The sequence below is a fragment of the Eubalaena glacialis genome, chromosome 20 (genome assembly GCF_028564815.1).
Source record: "Eubalaena glacialis isolate mEubGla1 chromosome 20, mEubGla1.1.hap2.+ XY, whole genome shotgun sequence".
NCBI classification, from domain to species: Eukaryota; Metazoa; Chordata; class Mammalia; order Artiodactyla; family Balaenidae; genus Eubalaena; species Eubalaena glacialis.
Window position 1 is genome coordinate 32,046,448 of NC_083735.1, and position 18,516 is coordinate 32,064,963.

Here is an 18,516-nt window from a genome sequence, read left to right on the forward strand (position 1 = left end):
GGTGCCTGCCTACAGCATAATTATGGAGCCCTAAACACAGGTATAAATATTTTAAATGGCAAACAACCTGACCTCCTATTAACCACATACACCAAAATCAGGTCATAAAATTTAAAACCTATTTATAACAGAACTCTTCTCATCACCTAATAGGGCAAAACCTTAGACTGTTGGACACTTTTAGATCCAGCCACACCTAATTTGGGCTGTGCCAGTCAGGCTCTGCACAGATGTCAGTATCACTTCTGCTTGCTGTGCACCCACAAGCCCCTTGAGTTAACAGATATTTATAAATAGAAGTCACAGGCCCAACATTGCCTTCAAATTACACAAGTACTTCAGCACCATTTTAATACCACAGAGCCACAGAAATAAAACCTGCATTCATTCAAGTGGGTATCAGCTTAAAAAGGATATCCTAGCGCTACACCCCAAACAACATTGCCCTGGCCCAGGAACTCACTGCTAGAGATGTTATTACCTCAGATGACATCACTCCAGCCTAAGACCTGCCTGTTGGAGATGACTCTGCATCCTGCACGGAGACAACTTCCCCTCAGACACTAAAACTTCCACCCCAGGCAGGCTCATGGACTGCCTCTCCCAAGGCACAAATTGCACACAAGAAATGTACTGGTTTTCTTACTTTGATATTAGGGACTCTATTGTGTTTCCTGAGCCAGCTGTCTGTGTAGCCCATGACAAGGGTATACTTTTTTGTTCTCTATCAAACCATATATCCCTACACTCCATGTCTATCTGTGCCATTCTAAAAACTGGTGGAGATTACTGCTTTCCCTAGGAGTCACCTGCCTTGTATCATGAACCCCTGGACCCTAGGGAGAGGACCACTCACTCCCCAGTGCCTTCTCCTACTACTCCCACCCTGCATCTCTGACCACGACCGCAACCACCTCTTCCCTTTGGGTACATACAAATACCATCAATCTTTATATATACTTTACCAAACTAATCAGCTGATACTCTCCAACAACATAAACTGCCTGACTTGCCACTTTTACCCCAAAATACACCAGGATATTATTGTCAAAAATCACACATATAGAATTTTTAACACAATTTACAACTGCACAAAGATGCTCTTAGAGACTCCAGAAATTTCAGATCTATTTCCTTGGCTAATGTTATACAATGGGAAATTTAGTTATGAGCTGGTCTACAAGAATTCCTTATACATCTACTTGTGTTTCTCCTTTTTACTCTCATAATAAAATGTTCTCTATGCTGTTTAGCTAAACTTACACTCTACTCTCTAAAAGTCTCTTATTATGCCAAAGGTTTGATCATATTTCAAACCACAACAGGACTAACTTTATTAACATCACATTTTCTGTATTCCGATACTTTCACATCTAGGGCCTTACCAACCTAGAGGACTGCCCTTCTTGGGGTTATCCAATTGCTTCAGATAGTAGACAACTCACCTTTCATATGCAAACCAATCAATCCAGAGCCCATATACCCTACCACCTGATAGTCTGATAAAGTCTGCTTTATCAGACTCACATACACCAGGCCACTATCCACCTGCCAAAATCACACCAGGGCTAGGTACCAGACAACTAAGGACAGCCTCTATGCATCATGGACTGCTGAAACTAGCCAACCCTAGACCTGCTTACCCTGCCTCTCCTGTTTCTTCCCAAAGAAACCACAATAGAGGCTCTTGCCCACATTTCCCCCCTACCTCCTACGCTTCCTGACCAAACCTGGTGCTTCCTTATGTGGCCTCTGCATGGCATGGCATATCTCTTATTTCTAGGGAACAGTGAGTATGATAAATTTCTTCCTGAATGACAGTCATTTTCATGTCTGCATGTGTTTCCATACCTGATGAAAACATATTCCATGTAACCTTAAAAAAAACTTTCAAACTAGATTAGTTTCTCCTACTTTAGTTAAGTTAGTTTACTCTAGTCAATTCAAACTAGATTATAACAAAATTAGTTGTAAATGTATATTGTAAACTCTAGGGTAACTGCTTAAAGATTTTTAATGTAATTGATATTCTAGAAAGGAGAGAAAATGGAATAATACAAAATGTGCAATTAAAACCACAGAAGGCAGAAAAAAAAAAGGAGAGGGGAAGATTTCAAGAAGAAACAAGAAACAAGGATAATGAATAGAAAATAGACAAAATTCAACATCCACTTATGATTTTTAAAAACTCTTGGGTGTGGAGGAAACATACATCAACATAATAAAGGCCATATATGACAAGCCCACAGCTAACATCACACTCAGTGGTAAAAAGCAGAAAAGCTATTCCTCTAAGGTCAGGAATAAGACAAGAATCTGCACTATCACCACTTTTATACAACTCCTAGCCAGAGCAATTAGGCAAGAAAAAATAAATAAAAGAGATCCAAACTGGGAAAAAAGAAGTAAAACTGTCACCATTGGCAGATAACATGATATCATACAGAGAAAAATCCTAAAACTACACAAACACACACACACACACACAAACACAAAAACCTGTTAGAATATATGAATTCAGTAGAGTTTCTAGACCCACAGTCAATACAAAGAAGTCTGTTGTGTTTCTGTACATTAATAATGCACTATCAGTAAGAGAAATTAAGGAAGCACTCCCATGTACAATTGTATTAAAAAGAACAAAATACCGAGGAATAAATTTAACCAAAGATATGAAAAAATTATACACTGAAAACTAGAAGATGGTGATGAAAGAAGGTGAGGAAGACACAAATAAATGGAAAGATATTCCACACTCAGGGACTGGAAGAATTAATATTGTTAAAATGTCCATTTTACCCATAGCCATCTACAGATTCAGTGCACTCCCTTTCAAAATTCCAATGGCAATTTTCACAAAAATAATACAAACATCCTAAAATTTGAATGGAAGCACAAAGGACCCCAAATAGCTGAAGCAATCTTGAGAAAGAAGAGTAAAGCTGGAGGTATCATGGTCCCTGATTTCAAGCTATACTACAAAGCTGTAGTAAACAAAACAGTATTAAATTCTATAACTATTTATGGTGATAGACGTTAACTAGAATTTTTGTGGTGATCATTTTGCAATATATACAAATACCAAATCACTCTGTTGGACACCTGAAACTAATATAATGTATGTCAATTATACCTGAATAAAAAAAATTTTTTTAAACAATACGGTACTGGCACAAAGGCGGACACATAGATCAATGGAACAAAATATAGAACCCAGAAATAAACCCACACTTATACGGTCAACTGATCTATGCCAAAGGAGGCAGTAATATAAAATGGGAAAAAGACAGTCTCTTCAATAAATGGTGGTGGGAAAAACTGGACAGCCACATGCAAAAGAATGAAACTGGACCACTATCTCACACTATACACAATAATTAACTCAAAATGTATTAGAGACTTGAATGCAAGACCTGAAACCATAAAACTCCTAGAAGAAAACACAAGCAATAAGCTCCTTGATATCAATCTTGGTGATGAATTTTTAGATCTGACTCCAAAGCAAAGTCAACAGGAGCAAAAATAAACAAGTGGGACTAGAGCACACTAAAATGCTTCTGCACAGCAAAGGAAACCAACAAAATGAAAAGGCAGGCTACTAAGTGGGAGAAAATATTTACAAATCATATCTCTGAAAAGGGGTTAATATGCAAAATACAATACTCATACATCTCAATAACAAAAAAAAAATCAGATTAAAAAATGGGCAGATTATCTTAATAAACATTTTTCCAAAGCAAACATGTAGATGGCCAACAGCTACATGGAAAGATGCTCAACACCTGGGTATATTCCCAAAGGAAATGAAATCAATATCCTGAAAAGATATCTGCACTCCCATGTTCACTGCAGCATTATTCAAAACAGCCAATATATGGAAACAACCTAAATGTTCAATCATGCATGAACAGAAAAAAGAAAAGACAAAAAAAAAAAAAAAAAGAAGGAAATCCTGTCCTTTGAGACAGCATGGATGAACCTGGAAGACATTATGCTTAGTGAAATAAGCCAGATACAGAAAGATAAATATGTATGATCTCACTTATATGTGGAAAGTAAAAAAGGCAAATTCATAGAACCAGAGAGTAGAGTGGTCATTGTCACTGATCAGAGGATGGGTCAAAGGGTACAAACTTTCATCTTTATAAGATGAATAAGTGTGGGGATATAATATACAGCAATGTGCTTATAATTAATAATACTTACTGTATACTTGAAATTTGGTAAGTGAGTAAATCTTAAGTTTCTCACCAAAAAACAAATGAAAAAATGGTATCTATGTGAGTTGATGTGTGTGTTAACTTGATTGTGGTAATCATTTCAAAATGTATACAAAGATTAAATCTTCACATTTTACATCTTAATAAAAATCATGTCGTACAACCTAAATATATATAATTTTTATTTTTCAGTAAAGCTTGAAAATAAGATGTACATAAAATAAATGGAAGACAAAGTAGATTAAAAATGAAAAATTTCACAAAAGCATTGGAATTTATAAACAAAATAAAATAAAAACTGTAGAACTGGAATAAAAGGAATATCTGAAATAGCAGAATACAGTATTACTGAACAGAATTAAAGATCATAGAACATACTCAAACTGAAGAACAAAACAAACCGAACAAAAAAAGAATTAAAAAAAAAAAAGAACAACAGTGACATATGGTGCATCTTTTAAAGGACTAATATATGTTAATTAGAGCCTAACTAGAAAAGGTGAAAGATAATGGGACAAAAATAATATCTGAAGTATAATTATAATGGTTGAGAATTTTCCAACACTAATAAAAGACATCGGGCAATATTTTCAAGAAACCCTACTAACACTAAAGGAGAAATACAAAGAAAAGTGAGTCTAGGTCCATGATGTCTCTGCAAGAACTGTCTTATTTCCAGGTCATCCTTGTTCTAGGATGTAGTTCTTCTAATTCTCAGTGAAAAGTGTCACAATGATGCTTAATATTGATGGGCCTTGATCTCCCACTTTTTGCCCCTCTCGACCTTGAGTCTGTCAAAAATAACCTTGGTTTAGTGCTCTCAATTATCTGGTTGAAACAAACAAAAATTCCCTGACGGAAGGTAAGAGCAACTAGACTCTAGATTATTTACATGAATAATTTTTAAATGACCAAAATGCAATTACAAATAACCATACCCAAAAGGAAAAGTAATACAGCATGAATGAGAATTAACAGGAGTGCCAGACAGCAGAAAACCAACAGGGGCTCCGCGTATTTAAACTATCAGGTACATTATTTAATTTAACTATGCAGTATAAAAAGGCAAAATACAGTATAGCCCATGCCATGGTCTGCTGTAAAAGTAAAACATAAGTATATGCCTATATTTCCATAAGAAACATTGGATAAATTTCATAAGAATCTTATGAAATGGGATGATGGATGATTATATGAGAGAATAAAACTTTTCAGATTATACCTTTTCATTAATTTATTTTTAGATTTACATAATTGTGGTACTTTTTATACTGGGCTCTTTATTGTTTTATTCCTCCCTTTTAATTATTCAAGTAATGCAAGAATAGACACTTTATATAAAAAATTAAAACAAATTCCAGCAATAGGAAAAAAGCAAATGTCCTGAATTCTTTTATCTTCTTAATTCCTTCCCCAGAACTGCCACTGCAGTTTCTCTAGACCTTTTCCCTTATTTTTTTTTTTTTGAACTTTTAATTTTATATTGAAGTATAGCCGATTAACAATGTTGTAACAGTTTCAGGTGCACAGCAAAGTGACTCAGCCATACATATACATGTATTCATTCTCCCCCAAACTCCCCTCCCATCCAGGCTGCCACATAACATTGAGCAGAGTTGCCTGTGCTATACAGTAGGTCCTTGTTGGTTATCCATTTTAAATATGACAGTGTGTACATGTCAATCCCAAACTCCCTAACTATCCCTTCCCCCCACCATTCCCCCTGGTAACCGTAAGTTCTTTCTCTAAATCTGTGAGTCTGTTTTTGTTTTCTAAATAAGTTCATTTGTATCATTTCTTTTTAGATTCCACATACAAGGGATTCCCAGAATAATGGAAATAAAAACAAAAATTTTTAAATGGGATCTAATTAAACTCAAAAGCTTTTGCATGGCAAAGGAAACCATAAACAAAACAAAAAGATAACCCACAGATTGGGAGAAAATATTTGCAAATGATGTGACCAACAAGGGATTAGTCTCCAAAATTTACAAACAGTCCACAAGGCTTAATATCATCAAAACAAACAACCCAATCAAAAAATGGGCAGAAGACCTAAATAGACATTTCTCCAAAGAAAACATAGAGATGGCCAAGAGGCACATGAAAAGATGCTCAACATCACTAATTATTAGAGAAATGTAGATCAAAACTACAATGAGGTACCACCTCACACTGGTCAGAATGGCCATCAGCAAAAAGTCTACAAACAATAAATGCCGGAGAGGGTGTGGAGAAAAGGGAACCCTCCTACAGTGTTGGTGGGAATGTAAATTGGTACAACCACTGTGGAGAACAGTATGGAGGTTTCTTAAAAAACTAAAAGTAGAACTACCATATGATCCAGCAGTCCCATTCCTGGGCATATATCCAGAGAAAACCATAATCTGAAAGGATACATGTACCCCAATATTCACTGCAGCACTGTTCACGATAGCCAAGACATGGAAGCAAGCTAAATGTCCATTGACAGAGGAATGGGGAAAGAAGATGTGGTACATATATACAATGGAATATTACTCAGCCATTAAAAAGAATGAAATTAAGCCATTTGCAGCAACATGGAGGGACCTAGAGATTGTCATACTGAGTGCAGCAAGTCACACAGAGAAAGAGAAATATCATATAATTGTGGTATTTTAAAAATAAAATTTTATTTTAAATGTATTTAAACAAATACATAAAGATCCTAAATATGTCATGGATATAAATATTCAAATAATTTAGCAGATATGAAAAAGTAACAAATAGAAATTCTAGAACCAAAAAAAGTGACAAAATTTTTAAAATGTAAAGAGGGTGTTAACAGTAGCTTCTAGAAACAGCTGAAAACATTAAAGTTGAATTTAGATCAGAAGAAAATGTCAGAATGTAGCATGAAGAGAAGGGAAAAAACAGAAGCTAGGGTAAGAGACACAAAATGTGCTCAGAATGTCTATCACATGCTTAACGGTACATCTTAAGGAGAAGAGGAGATAATGTAGAAGCAAAATAGTTGAAAAGATAATGAACCAATAGAATATACAACAATCAAGAATGAACCATAATGTAAACTACTAATATGTACTTAGGGTGTTTATGATGTCTCAATGTGGGTTCATTTATCATAACACATGCACCACTCTGGTGGGGATGTTGGTAATGGGGGAAGCTATGCATGTGTGGGGACAAAGGGTATATGGGAAATCTCTGTACCTTCCCCTCAATTTTGCTATGAACTAAAAAGTGCTCTAAAACAATTAATCCTTAATTTTAAAAAAAGATTAGTAGACAACACTTTTGGAAAAATAATTTGTCACTGAAACAACAATGATATCTTGAAATTGAAGTTAGCGTAGTCCTTAATTTTCTCAAACTTTTATAAAACTTTGTACTTACCTGTTATCTGTCAGGGAATAAATATAATAATAATAATAATAATAGCAGAAAGTTTTCCACAACTGATGAAAAGTATCAATCCACAGATTAAAGAACCTTCTAAAAATTTCCAATATGATAAATATAGAGAGATACCTATGTAATACACATTAAATTAAAAGTGCAGAAAATTAAAGCCAAAGAAAACTTTAAGAGCAATCACATAAATGAATAACAAAAAGGTAACCAGAAAGATCATAGTTGTTTGGAAATTAAAAATATACCTGTAACTAACACAAGGGTCCAAGCAGAAATCACAAGGGAAATAAGAAAATATTTTGAAATTGATGATAATTCAAATATATATCAAACTTGTACATTGCAGATAAAGTTGGGAATAGGGAAAAAACAGTCTTAATACAAATGTGTAAAAAAAATAACTCCTGAAAATCAGTCGACAAAGACCATCAGAAGAATTTGAAGACTAAAGACCAGCTGAAAAGAAGCAATGAATCAATAAAAATAGAGATTAATGAAATTATAGACAAATGTAAATTTGAGATGATCTACAAAGCAAAAGCTGGATTTTTAAAGACACTAATAAAATTGAAAATATCTAATGAGATTAGTCAAGAAAAACCAAAGAGCAAACACAAAAAGACAATGTCAAGAATGAAAAATATGAAATCAGCAAAGATCATGCAGACATTTAAGGTACTATTATATTGTAAACAATTTTATGATATGTTTAAGATGGATATAACAACCTTTTACAGAAAATAAGAGAGAGGAATGATTCCTCTACTGCTTTACATGACTTCATATGAAAACTCAAAAAAGACATTACATTACAAGAAAAGAAAATTGCACATCAATCTTATTCATGAACATAAATATAAAATACTAAAAAAAAAGTTACCAAAACAAATCTGGGACATACAAAAAAAGATAGTGAAACATGACCATACCAATTTTATCCCAGAAATGAATTAACTTAAGAATCATAAATTCACTGATGCAATAATCCATATCAATGATTAGAGAGGTAAAATATGATCACCTCATTATTACTGATAAAAATGAAAAGAAAAGCAGAAAACAGCTATTAAAATATTTGGCAGAAGAGGCAATGCCAAAAAAACTAATAAAGCTATGAAGGGGTTAAAATGTAATAGAGCATTCCATTATTAATTATATAAGTTAAATAAGTATTACAGTATAAATGAACATCATGAATCGAAATCTCAAAAACTCAGCATTCAAATAATTGAAAAAGAAGACCGACAATGGGAGTGACAAAATTCAGGAAATTATTGGAAAAAAAAGATCTCAGAAACAAAGACTAACATACAAGATATTCAAGGGAGAAAAGATATAAACAAAAGTACAGTAAGCCAGAGAAAACAGAAAATAAAAGAGGTAAGAATAGGAACCATAACTCATGAGCAAGGAACAATAGTAAAGAAAATATTAAATATAAAGACGTGAAGAATATGCACAATCATATTATATAGAATAATATTGAAATCATATTAAAACTATAATTTATATGTAAAAATTCTGATATAAGTGATACTCATATTGAAAGGGTCCACTGTGAACCTATGGAAATTAGCTCATACAGAAGGATGCTAATTTTTAGCTTTGTAAATTTTAAAGATAAATAAAATAATCTGAGTGTCGAGGACAAAGGCTCCAATCCGTGAAAAGGAAAAGACCATCTTGACACTAGAGTTTTCAATAGCAGAATATGAACCACTGCAAGATAGAGAAAAATTTCGAAGACATTCAACTACATAGGGTCAAAACATTTATAACCAGCAAGCTGTCCTGTAAGTAACAAGGCTAGAGAAAAATGACTTTAATCAATTAAGAATTCTTAGATTATTACGCCCATAACCTTTCCTGAATTTTATATATAATAATGAAGAACTTTATCAAACTAGAATATGACTGAGGAAACACAAGAAAGAAAAAAATGGCTGAATGGATACAAAAATAAGACCCATATATATGCTGCCTACAAGAGACCCACTTCAGACCTAGGGACACATACAGACTGAAAGTGAGGGGATGGAAAAAGATATTCCATGCAAATGGAAATCAAAAGAAAGCTGGAGTAGCAATTCTCATATCAGACTAAACAGACTTTAAAACAAAGACTATTACAAGAGACAAAGAAGGACACTACATAATGATCAAGGGATCAATACAGGAAGAAGATATAACAATTGTAAATACTTATGCACCCAACATAGGAGCACCTCAATACATAAAGCAAATGCTGACAGCCATAAAAGGGGAAATCAACAGTAACACATTCATAGTAGGGGATTTTAACAACACAATTTCACCAATGGACATATCATCCAAAATGAAAATAAATAAGGAAACACAAGCTTTAAATGATACATTAAACAAGATGGACTTAATTGATATTTATAGGACATTCCACCCAAAAACAACAGAATACACTTTTTTCTCAAGTGCTCATGGAACATTCTCCAGGATAGATCATATCTTGGGTCACAAATCAAGTCTTGGTAAATTTAAGAAAATTGAAATCGTATCAAGTATCTTTTCCGACGACAATGCTATGAGACTAGATATCAATTACAGGAAAAAATCTGTAAAAATACAAACACATGGAGGCTAAACAATACACTACTTAATAACCAAGAGATCACTGAAGAAATCAAAGAGGAAATCAAAAAATACCTAGAAACAAATGACAATGAAAACACGACTACCAAAAACCTATGGGATGCAGCAAAAGCAGTTCTAAGAGGGAAGTTTATAGCAAAACAATCCTCCCTCAAGAAACAAGAAACATCTCAAATAAACAATCTAACCTTGCACCTAAAACAATTAGAGAAAGAAGAGCAAAAAAACCCCAAAGTTAGCAGAAGGAAAGAAATCATAAAGATCAGATCAGAAATAAATGAAAAAGAAATGAAGAAAACAATAGCAAAGATCAATAAAACTAAAAGCTGGTTCTTTGAGAAGATAAACAAAATTGATAAACCATTAGCCAGACTCATCAAGAAAAAAAGGGAGAAGACTCAAATCAATAGAATCAGAAATGAAAAAGGAGAAGTAACAACTGACACTGCAGAAATACAAAGGATCATGAGAGATTACTACAAGCAACTATATGCCAAAAAAATGGACAACCTGGAAGAAATGGACAAATTCTTAGAAAAGCACAACCTTCAGAGACTGAACCAGGAAGAAATAGAAAATACAAACAGACCAATCGCAAGCACTAAAATTGAGACTGTGATTAAAAATCTTCCAACAAACAAAAGCCCAGGACCAGATGGCTTCACAGGCAAATTCTATCAAACCTTTAGAGAAGAGCTAACACCTATCCTTCTCAAACTCTTCCAAAATATAGCAGAGGGAGGAAGACTCCCAAACTCACTCTATGAGGCCACCATCACCCTGATACCAAAACCAGACAAAGATGTCACAAAAAAGAAAACTACAGGCCAATAGCACTGATGAACATACATGTAAAGATCCTCAACAAAATACTAGCAAACAGAATCCAAAAGCACATTAAAAGGATCATATATCATGATCAAGTGGGGTTTATCCCAGGAATGCAAGGATTCTTCAATATATGCAAATCAATCAACGTGATACATCATATTAACAAATTGAAGGAGAAAAACCATATGATCATCTCAATAGATGCAGAGAAAGCTTTCGACAAAATTCAACACCCATTTATGCTAAAAGCCCTCCAGAAAGTAGGCACAGAGGGAACTCACCTCAACATAATAAAGGCCATATATGACAAACCCACAGCCAACATCGTTCTCAATGGTGAAAAACTGAAACCATTTTCACTAAGATCAGGAACAAGACAAGGTTGTCCACTCTCCCAACTATTATTCAACATAGTTTTAGCCACAGCAGTCAGAGAAGAAAAAGAAATAAATGGAATCCAAATTGGAAAAGAAGAAGTAAATCTGTCACTGTTTGCAGATGACATGATACTATACATAGAGAATCCTAAAGATGCCACCAGAAAACTACTAGAGCTAATCAACGAATTTGGTAAAGTAGCAGTATACGAAATTAATGTACAGAAATCTCTTGCATTCCTATACATTAATGATGAAAAATCTGCAAGAGAAATTAAGAAAACACTCCCATTTACCATTGCTACAAAAAGCATAAAATACCTAGGAATAAACCTACCTAAGGAGACAAAAGACCTGTATGCAGAAAACTATAAGACACTGATGGAAGAAATTAAAGATGATACAAACAGATGGAGAGATATACCATGTTCTTGGATTGGAAGAATCAACATTGTGAAAATGACTATACTACCCTAAGCAATCTAGAGATTCAGTGCAATCCCTATCAAACTATCAATGGCATTTTTCAACGAACTAGAACAAAAACTTTCATGATTTGTATGGAAACACCAAAGACCCCGAAGAGTCAAAACAATCTTGAGAAAGAAAAATGGAGCTGGAGGAATCAGCCTCCCAGACTTCAGATTATACTACAAAGCTACAGTAATCAAGAGAGTATGCTACTGGCACAAAAACAGAAATAAAGATCAGTGGAACAGGATAGAAAGCCCAGAGATAAACCCACACACATATGGTCACCTTATCTTTGATAAAGGAGGCAAGAATATACAATGGAGAAAAGACAGCCTCTTCAATAAGTGGTGCTGGGAAAACTGGTCAGCTACATGTAAAAGAATGAAATTAGAACACTCCCTAACACCATACACAAAAATAAACTCAAAATGGATTAAAGACCTAAATGTAAGGCCAGACACTATAGAACTCTTAGAGGAAAACATAAGAAGAACACTCTTTGACATAAATCACAGCAAGATTTTTTTTTGATCCACCTCCTAGAGTAATGGAAATAAAAACAAAAATAAACAAATGGGACCTAATGAAACTTAAAAGCTTTTGCACAGCAAAGGAAACCATAAACAAGACAAAAAGACAACCCTCAGAATGGGAGAAAATATTTGCAAATGAAGTAACTGACAAAGGATTAACCTCCAAAATTTACAAGCAGCTCATGCAACTCAATATCAAAAAAACAAACAACCCAATCCAAAAATGGGCAGAAGACCTAAATAGACATTTCTCCAAGAAGATATACAGATTGCCAACAAAGACATGAAAGAATGGTCAACATCACTAATCATTAGAGAAATGCAAATCAAAACTACAATGAGGTATCACCTCACACAGGTCAGAATGGCCATCATCAAAAATCTACAAACAATAAATGCTGGAGAGGGTGTGGAGAAAAGGGAAACCTCTTGCACTGTTGGTGGGAATGTAAATCGATACAGCCACTATGGAGAACAATATGGAGGTTCCTTAAAAAACTAAAAATGGAACTACCATACAACCCAGCAAGAAACTACTATGATCAAACACCAACAAATTGGATAACCCAGAAGAAATGGGTAAACTCTTAGAAACATACAATCTACCAATACTGAATTCTGTATAACTCGAAAATCTGAACAGACCACTAATGAGTTGAATCAGTAAGCAAACGTCCCCCCTCAAAAAAGAAAAGCCCAGGACCAGACTGTTTCACTGGTTAATTCTACCAAACATTTAATGAAGAATTAATGCTAATCCTTCTCAAAATCTTCCAAAAATTGAAGATGACATAACACCCCCAAACTCATTTTAAGAGTCTATTACTACCCTAATACCAGAGCCAGATAAGGACACTACAAGGAAAGAAAACTAGAGGCCAATATCCTTAATGAATACAAATGCAAAAATTATCATCAAACTACTAGCAAACCAAATTCAAGCCTGTTAAAAGGATCATATACCATGGTCAAGTGGGATGCATCCCTGCAATGCAAAAATGGTTCAACATATAAAAATAAATGAATATGAGGCACCACATGAATAGAATGAAAGAAGAGAATCATATGATCATCTCAACAGATGCCAAGAAAGCATTTGACAAATTTCAACATCCCTTCATGATAAACATTGGGAATAGAAGGAATGTACCTCAACATAATAAAGATCATATACAACAAACCTATGGCTAACATCATACTCAAATGTGAAAGGTAAATCTTTTCCGCTAAGATAAAGATCAAGACAAGGGTGCCCACTCTCACCATTCCTATTCAACATAGTTAGCCAGAGCAACCAGGAAAGAAAAGGGTATAAAAGGCAACCAAATCAGAAAGGAAGAAGTAAAATTATTTCTGTTTGCTGATGACATAATCTTTTATGGAGAAAATCCTAAAGACTTCACAAAAAAACTATTAGAATAAACAAATTCAATAAAGTTTCAGAATACAATACCAACCTACAAACTGAGTTGTGTTTTGATATATTAACAATGAATTAACAGAATATAACTAAAGAAATCAATCCCATTTACAATAGCAATAAAACAACAAAATATCAGTAATAAATTTAACCAAGGAAGGGAAAGATTTGCACAAAGAAAAGACTGTGATGAAAGAAAGTGAAAAAGAGGGAATTCTCTGGTGGTCCAGTGGTTAGGACTCTGTGCTTCCACTACAGGGGGCCTGGGTTCGATCCCTGGTCAGGAAACTAAGATCCCATGAGCCGTGAGGCACAGACAAAAAGAAAGAAAGAAAGAAAGAAATTGAAAAAGACACAAATAAATGGAAAGATATCCCATGTCCATGGACTGGAAAAATTAATATTGTTAAAATATGCATATTACCCAAAGCCATCTATAGATTCAATGCAATCCCTCTCAAAATTCTAATGACATTTTTTCATAAAAATACAGAAAACAATCTTAAAATTTGTATGAAACCACAAAAGACTCCAAGCGGCCAAAGCAATCCTGAGAAAGAAAAACAAAGCTGGAAGCATCACAGTTCCTGTTTTCAACCTATATTTAAAAGCTATAGTAATCAAAAAGTATGGTCCTGGCAGAAAAGCAAGTGTTGGGAATACTGGATATTCACACACAAATAATGAACTGAACCCTTGTATTACACTACTCACAAAAATTAACTCAACATGGACTAAACACCTATATGTAAGAAGTGAAATCATAAAATTCTTGGAAGAAAACAGTGAGAAATCTCCTTGACATTGGTCTTGGCAATGATTTTATAACTATGACAACAAAACCACAAACAAAGGCAAAAATAAACAAGTGGGACTACAGCAATATAAGGGTTCTGCACAGCAAAAGAACTGATCAAAATGAAAAGGCAACTACAGAATGGGAGAAAATATTTACAAACTATATATATGATAAGAGGTTAATATCCAAAGTGTATTAAGAAGTCATATAACTCACTAGCAAAAACTAAATTATCTTATTAAGAAATGGTCAGAGGACCTAAATAGACATTTCTCCAAAGAGGATATTCAAATGGCCAACAGGTACATGAAAAGGTGCTCAACATCACTAATCATCAGAGAAATGCAAATCAAAACCACAAGTGAGATCACCTCACACCTGTTAGAATGGCTATAATCAAAAAGATAAGAGATAACAAATGCTGGCAAGGATGTGGAGAGAATGGAACCCATGTGCACTGTTGGTGGGAATGTAAATCGGTACAACCACTATAGAAAACAGTATGGAGTTTCCTGAAAAAAATTATATATAGAACTACCATATGAATCAGCAATTCCACTTCTAAGTATATATCTAAGGAAATGAAATCACTGTCTCAAATAGGTCTTTGCACCCCATGTTCACTGCAGATTATTCACAACAGCCAAGATATGGAAACAACCTAAATGTCCACTGACTAATGAGCAGATAAATTGTGAGATGTGTGTGTTTAATAATCATGTATAGGGCTTCCCTGGTGGCGCAGTGGTTGAGAGTCTGCCTGCCAATGCAGGGGACACGGGTTCGAGCCCTGGTCCAGAAAGATCCCACATGCTGCAGAGCAACTGGGCCTGTGAGCCACAACTACTGAGCCTGCGTGTCTGGAGCCTGTGCTCCGCAACAAGAGAGGCCGCGATAGTGAGAGGCCCGTGCACTGCGATGAAGAGTGGCCCCCGCTTGCCGCAACTGGAGAAAGCCCTCGCACAGAAACGAAGACCCAACACTGCCAAGAAAAAAAAAATCATGTATATATGAATATTATTCAGTCATAAAAAAAAGAAGGAAATCCTGTCATTTGACACAACATGGATGCAGTCAGAGGGCATTACTCTAAGTGAAATAAGTCAGACAGAGAAAGACAAATACTACATGATCTCAGTAGGTGGAATCTAAAACAACTGAACTCATAGAAACAGAGAATAGTCTGGTGGTTGCCAGGGTGAGAGTTGGGGGTGGGAATGAGTGAAAGTGGTCAAATGGTACAAATTTCTAACCTGGGGATACAATATAACTATAGTTAACAATACTGTATTGAATATTTGAAAGCTGCTAAAAGAGTAGGTCTTAAAGTTTCTCAACACACACACACACACAAATGGTAACCATGTGAGATGATGGATTATCAAATATATACATATATATATAACCTTATTGTGGCAATCATTCTGCAACATATACATATATCAAATCATTACATTGTACACCTTAAACTTACACAATGTTATATATCAGTTGTATCTCAGTAAAACTGGAAAAAAGAGTGGGTCTTGTAAAAAATAATAAACAGAAACCTCAATTAGAGTCGGGCTACCATAAGGGGAACTCTCACAGCCTGGAGGATAGCAGAACCCAACAGGAAAAAGAAAGACTTCTCTTCTTTCCTGGCAAGGACTCAGCCAATAAAAAGCCATGGACACTTTGTTTACTATATAGCTCCCTTCAACTTCCTTTTTCCCCTTTATAAAAGTGTTGTTTCCCTTGCCATGAGAGGATCTGCACCTGGCTCAACATGGTTGCAGACCCCGAATCATAATTCTCTGCTGATTCTGAGTAAACCCATCATTTCTGGAGAAATCTGGCAGTCTATTTGTTTTAGATCAACAATCTCATAATGTAAATTCAGCAAGGTTACTGGATATTTACAAAAATATATAAAAACTGGCCATATATGGATATACACTAGCAGTGAGAAACTGGAAGATGAATTTAAATGATCAAGACCAGTGGCAATAGCATCAGAGCATATAAAATACCTAAGAATAATTTTAGCAGTATATGTATTAAACCTCCACAGAGAATTTTTAAACGACCTGAATGAATGGAAAGATAAATCATGTTGGTGGACTGGAAGATCCAACATTATTAAGATATCAATTCTCCCCTAATTGATGCATAAATTACACACCATCCCAATCAAAACCTAAGTAAGCTTTTGTGTATGTGTACAACTAGACAACCTGATTCTAAAATCTATATGAAAATGCAAAGTTATATATAGACATACATAGTATTGACAAAGCACAAAGTTGGATAGCTTAAACTACCTGATTTCAAAATATTTAACAAAGCTACCATATTCAAGGAATTGATTCTTAACCTAAAAAAAAAATTTTAGAATATTATGATTGGTGTCTATCATTTTAAAATTTAATCTTTATACGCTTTGTTGGAATAAACAAAAAATGTATTTTTATATTTATATTTGTATTTTAATTTTATACTGGCTTTTTATAGCATTCTTCCTTAACTCATATATTTTTCCTTTACAAATTTTTATTACAAAAATTCCAATCAAACTTAAAGTCTGAAGAATGGCACCAGGAAAACACATACTAACCACTTATATTCAATAATTCCTATCATCTGCTTTATTTGCTTCACACACACATGATCTAAACATTAGTTCTCAGCAAAGAAACATTGTTTTCAGGAGGATTCACAATAGTGACGAAGACCTGGACAATTGCTGACAGTCTTTCCTGAGGCTTTGGCTGTAAGAGGACCGACAGCAAGGACTGAGAATAAAAACAAATTCCTAGGAAATATCTGATTCTTCTTTAGCCATGGTAACAAATAACCCCTAGAACTGGTTTTAGATTTATCTAATTAATCAATATGTCTTTTATACTAATGGTAGCAAGTACACACCAGTACAGATTTTAATTCTGTCTAATCTGTCAATGGCAATTTGAATCACTGTACATGCTACTAAAAGTCAACTAAATATACAAATGGGTCAGTATAAAAATCATAGTGTAGCCTTATTTTTCTGAAGCACTGTAAAGTTCGCTCCCCTTGCTACTTTTTATATAGCTTGTTGTAAAAAGAACATAACTCTGTAGAAAAAAACTCATTCCCATTTCCCAGAAAACAGTAGATTATGAATATTTGATGGCTGTTCCTTCCTACAACAGTCTGCTCCTCGCAAACATAATAAAGAATTGAATGCAATAATAAAAGTTACCTTGAAACAAAAATACAATGAATGTCACTTAACAAAAGAGCACATGAATGTATATCAATTATTAATTTTGAGGAAAATACTGATTTTATTTTTTTGATATTTATTTTTATTTGATATTTATTTAATATTTTGATATTTATTTTTATTGATGTTTATTTTTATTAATTTTGAGGAAAATATGTTTAATAATTAACATTAAAATCACACTGATTATATAATAAATATTGATGCAAGCATACCACTGCTCAAAACAATTAAACTGACTTACAAAGGCCAAATGTTTTTTAAAACAATATGAAATTATGATCAGTTGAATTTATAAATATTCTGATTTTAAAGCAATTATATACAGTTTAATTTTTATGCTCTTAATTAGTAATAAAAATACTATTAAAGGAAGAATAAACTAAGTAATATATATATTCTTGCTTTAAAATATTTAGGAAATTTTGAAACATGAAAATAATGAGAGCAAATTTGATAGTAATTACATACCAAAGCAACTCCTCCAGCAAAATTCTTATCACATATTTTTGCAGGATGTGTGGCTCCTATAAAAGTAGGAGTTTTCTGGAAGCTAAAACAAATAACAATTTTCCTCATAATTACATTTCAGTG

At 34.0% G+C, this 18,516-nt stretch overlaps 1 protein-coding gene across 1 annotated transcript in view; it reads right to left on the minus strand.

The window, feature by feature from the left end:
• LOC133081386 (disintegrin and metalloproteinase domain-containing protein 5-like) overlaps positions 1 to 18,516 on the minus strand; it is a 159,307-nt gene that overhangs the window by 105,431 nt on the left and 35,360 nt on the right. The window contains exon 10 of the mRNA XM_061177481.1: positions 18,394 to 18,475. Coding sequence (XP_061033464.1) covers positions 18,394 to 18,475 — 82 coding nt within the window. The remainder of the gene's footprint in view (positions 1 to 18,393; positions 18,476 to 18,516) is intronic.